This window comes from Rhipicephalus sanguineus, chromosome 4 (assembly GCF_013339695.2).
Source record: "Rhipicephalus sanguineus isolate Rsan-2018 chromosome 4, BIME_Rsan_1.4, whole genome shotgun sequence".
NCBI lineage: Eukaryota > Metazoa > Arthropoda > Arachnida > Ixodida > Ixodidae > Rhipicephalus > Rhipicephalus sanguineus.
Genome location: NC_051179.1, coordinates 142,214,901 through 142,219,266, shown reverse-complemented (window position 1 = coordinate 142,219,266; position 4,366 = coordinate 142,214,901). Strand labels below are relative to the sequence as shown.

General features: G+C 51.7%; 1 protein-coding gene across 1 annotated transcript; it reads right to left on the bottom strand.

Annotated features, from left to right (window-relative positions):
- Positions 1-524: 524 nt before the first annotated feature.
- Positions 525-1,760, bottom strand: LOC125758314 (uncharacterized). The gene has a single exon (XM_049415357.1). The coding sequence runs from the start codon at positions 1,758-1,760 to the stop codon at positions 525-527; it is 1,236 nt and encodes a 411-aa protein (XP_049271314.1).
- Positions 1,761-4,366: the final 2,606 nt, after the last annotated feature.

Sequence of the window (4,366 nt, the reverse complement as noted above, 5' to 3'; positions counted from 1 at the left end):
AAAATCGCCGAGGAGGATAAGAATGCGGTCATTGTTGCAATAATCACTTACACGGCAGAAAAAGTCTAGACGCTGAGCAACGTCAGTTGGTGCATACAAACAAACAACTCGCCATTCATTGCCGGCGAAAACAAAGTCGCAAATCACAAGGCGACCCGATTTACAGCTTGTGACCGACTGTATACCAATGCCCAAGCAGTTACTAATAAAGAGAAGGCATGCTCCGGACGAGCCAACAGCATGACTAACACACACATTGTAACGCGCCGAAAAAGGGCGTACCATGTCATCGGTCCGGTCTGCACGTTCAATTTTCGTTTCCTGAACTGCAAATATATCTAATTCCTGCTCCGTCGCAACACGATACAATTGGTTTTGTCTCCTTTTAGCTGCCAATCCACGAATATTAATTGTTCCTACGCGCAGGGACCTTTCCAATGACACAGTTCTGTCGCCGTTCGAGGCCGACGGCAAGACGCCCTCGTCATGCATATCGACGCCTTGCACCCACGCCATTGTAACGGCTAAAAATTTGCATCTTTGTCGCCCCTTGATAGGGACGAAGTACGCATGCGAACAGCACCGCGCGCTTTCTTCTTTGCATTACTGACACCCACAGACGCTTCTATCTGCTGCATACGCTGATCCTGCGACGCGGCAACCACATCCTCATGGCGACGTTTTGCTGGTGCTGCCTCGGCGTCCATCTCCTCCGCTGCAGTTGCGATGACCGCCGGTTCTTTGCCCGCTGCCTCTGGAACTTGAGAGACGCTGCATGCGTCCCGCTGTTCTCTGGCAGATTCCTCCGCCAGGTTTCCCACGTCGACGTCGTCCGCGTTCGCTTCCACCGGCTCTTGACGCTTACCGACGCCCGCGTTGTCCATCGCCGACGGTGGGTACCCGGAGACGCTATCGTCCTTGGCCGCTCCCTGGTCGTTTCCGTTCATAAAAATTGCTGCAGGTGCCGCAGCCTGTTCTGCCTCTTCCTCGTCCATGATGAGCTCGCTCTGGTCTGAAACAGCAGGCCGTCCTACCGCTCTGGCGTAGCTCCGCGTGCAAGCCTCCTGTGTGTGGCCAAATGCATGACATTCGTTGCATTTTGGAACTCTGCAGTCCCGCCGTATATGGCCCGTATGTTTGCAGCGAAGGCATAACGGTGCTCGCCCTGGCGCAACAATGAGCGCTGTACCGCTGCCTAGACGAATCTGATGCGGTATATCGTCAAGTGCGACACGTTCCTTCAAAAATAGTCTCACAAACTTCGTCAGGGAGTCAGCACATTCAAATCCTTCCACTTTCCACCTGTCGTTTGTCACCTCCTTTACTTCACCATACTCGCTAAATGTCCTTCGAATGCTTTCGTTAGAAACATCTAAAGCCACCCAGTGCAACTTTAGACGCACCTCTTGCCTGTTAGGGTCAATGACGATGCACAGCCGGTCCTTGACTACCAAGCGACCTGCTTCCACAAGCTTCTTTTTGGCCTCATCTGTCCGCAGGTTGACAAGCCAGACGTGTGACATCTGGTAGGCACCGATAACAGCCACATCTTTGATGACACCGGCGTCTTGCAAAGGCTTTCGAAAATCTTCGATGCGATACGGCGTTCCTGAAATATCGCAGTGCAATACGACTGCACGCTTCATAGCATCACCTGATGAAACAGTGGGCAGTACAATCGTGTAGTCCTTTGGCACGGTAAAAGATGGGGTACCACGGCCGTAAGCGACCGCTGTCGCAGCTCTCTGGGAGCTAACCATCCTGCGTCCGCACGCGTCGGTGACCAGAAGCAGAATGACTCGGCTATTCTGGCATGCTGGCACAACAAGCGTTTATGGGCACCATATGATTCCGTTGCTATGGGCGACAGAACGAGAACAGAATAGAGAACGAGCGAATACAGAATGAAAGAAAGAAACAGAGAGAGATAGAGAGAGCGAGACAGAGAGAAATATACAGATAGAGAAAGAAAGAGATAGAAAGAGAAAGACAGAAAAAGACAGCATGGCATAGCCGTGTATAGCATAGTATAGCGACAGGGTGGGAGATGAGGATGAGGAATAAAAAAGGAGGAGGGGATAGGGTAAAGCATAGCATATGCAGTAAAGCAAGGGGGTGAAAACGTGAAGTGCGGTTGAGGAGTACTAATGTGAGGGGGAGCAAGATGAAAAGGAGGAGGCGAAGGCCTCAAGCTTCGCCGTTTACAGTCTTCGTACGACTATTGCCTAGCTGTCCCCATATTTTAAATGCGGAGCTGCTTAAGCCGGCCGCGATCTGTCCAACGCGAACCAAAAAAAAATCTCCGTGCGGCGAGGACGTCACCACCCGTTGCCTAGCAACCTGTTGCACAGAGCGCACCAGCTCCGCTAGTCCATACACGGCTGTGCCACCAGACCGCCTGCCTGGACACTGCGCGCAGCCGCGCGGTCGCGCCAGACGTGACGTCACGGCCAAGTGCGCACGCGCTCCTTCGTTCCATAGAAAGCCGGCGCGTGGCGGCGGCGCGCCAGACGCTGACATGGGGAGACCGGAGAATGTTCGAACTGCCGATGAGGAAGCCGCTCACCGGGAATAGAGGCGCGCGCTACGTACGTGTGCTCTTGCACTTTCAACATTCCACGGCATATTACGGACGAAATGGCCAGTGGGACATCCTAGACTCGATTGGAACTTGACATCATTTCGCATTACTTCGCATCACTTGGCATCACTTGGTATTCCATAGCATCACTTCGTATCTCCAGGACCAGCTAGGAGCCGATTAGCTCCGCTGTGCCTTTAGCCTTGCCCTCCTTATGCAAGCTACTGTCGGCTTTTTTTTAACACGAAAGTGTTTTATGCCGGGGTCCACCAAGACTTCAGTTACGTATTTCCGTCACGAAAATGACGTCGAAAAAATATACACAATCAGATGGCAAAGAAAAAAAGGTACCGTCAACGGGCATCGAACCCACGACCGCTCCGTCCGCAACAACAGATGCCGGGCACGCTGTCCACTGCGCCACGGTCATTTTCTTTTTTAATTTCCGGTTGTACATCACACAAACGGGTTCAACAGAATTATGTTACATGACACCACAAATATGTAGACACACATACCGCCAACCACTCACATTCTCTGGAGGCTTTACGAACGCGCCTTTTATATCTACCACTCTCACTGTAGGCTAGGTGGCGCTGACCTCTGGGAGTGGTTGGAGTGGTAAGGTAAAGTAATTCGTCATTGCTGTGGCCTCCGCGACTAGCAGCTGCAACGCGTTTGCGCGTCCGTCCCATTCGGCGCGTTTTCAATAGAAGTTGAATTTTGTGAATGGCTTAACACACCGCGAGGTGGCGACCTTTGCCCAAGCGTCGTGAAAGCGTCGGTACAGTGTACTAGAACACTGTAGCGTCGGCCTCGCTCAGCATCACGCTAATACAAACCAACAAGAGATCTGCGAGGAGGAGGAGGAGGAGAGGTTGAGGAAAGGAAAAGGCGCAACTTCTGCAACCCTAATTGGGGCTCTGCGACGCGCGCCTGCCTCACCTGGCTGTAACACCGCGTACCATGCTCACACGCTCACCCCGAGAAAAATCGCGGCCGGGCTACCGGGGCGGCACGACGCGCTTTGCGTTTCCCTCTAGTCCGGCCGTGGTGTTCAATCACATTTTAACATGCCGCGGGATGGCGAGAAAGTTCTGCGTCCAATATGCGACGCTCTTCTGGCTATCACACCTCGTTCTCTCATTACGCATTCACCGTTAACTACTACAGCTACCACAATGGTTTGTTTCATCATTTAACATGGACGTTAGTCGTCGGGATGGAGAAGTACCACCAATCATCAAAGTGGATGCATACACGTTAAACGGCGCCATTAGCTGCCAGACATCAATATACATTGTGCAAAGTCTCTTATATCAATGTACACTAAGCATTCAGTTAATTCTGTAAGGGCACGCTTTACTTTCGTGTTAATCCGATTCCTATGACGGAGGGATCAACCATGTTTTTTAAGTCAACGTTCAACCGTTTTTAACGCCCCGCCACGGTGGTCTAGTGGTTATGGCGCTCGACTGCTGACCCGAAGGTCGCGGGATCGAATCCCGGCCGCGGCGGCTGCATTTTCGATGGAGGCGAAAATGTCTGAGGCCCGTGTACTTAGCTTTAGGTGCACGTTAAAGAACCCCAGGTGGTCGAAATTTCCGGAGGCCTCCACTACGGCGTCTCTCATAATCATATCGTGGTTTTGGGACGTTAAACCCAAGATATTAAAAATCAACCGTTTTTAACGACCTAGGCATTTATAACTATCAATGCAGCAGCTTTTGTCGATTAATGTGCATTCTTGGCAGACACTTTCAAAAAGGGTGGAACAAAGGGTGT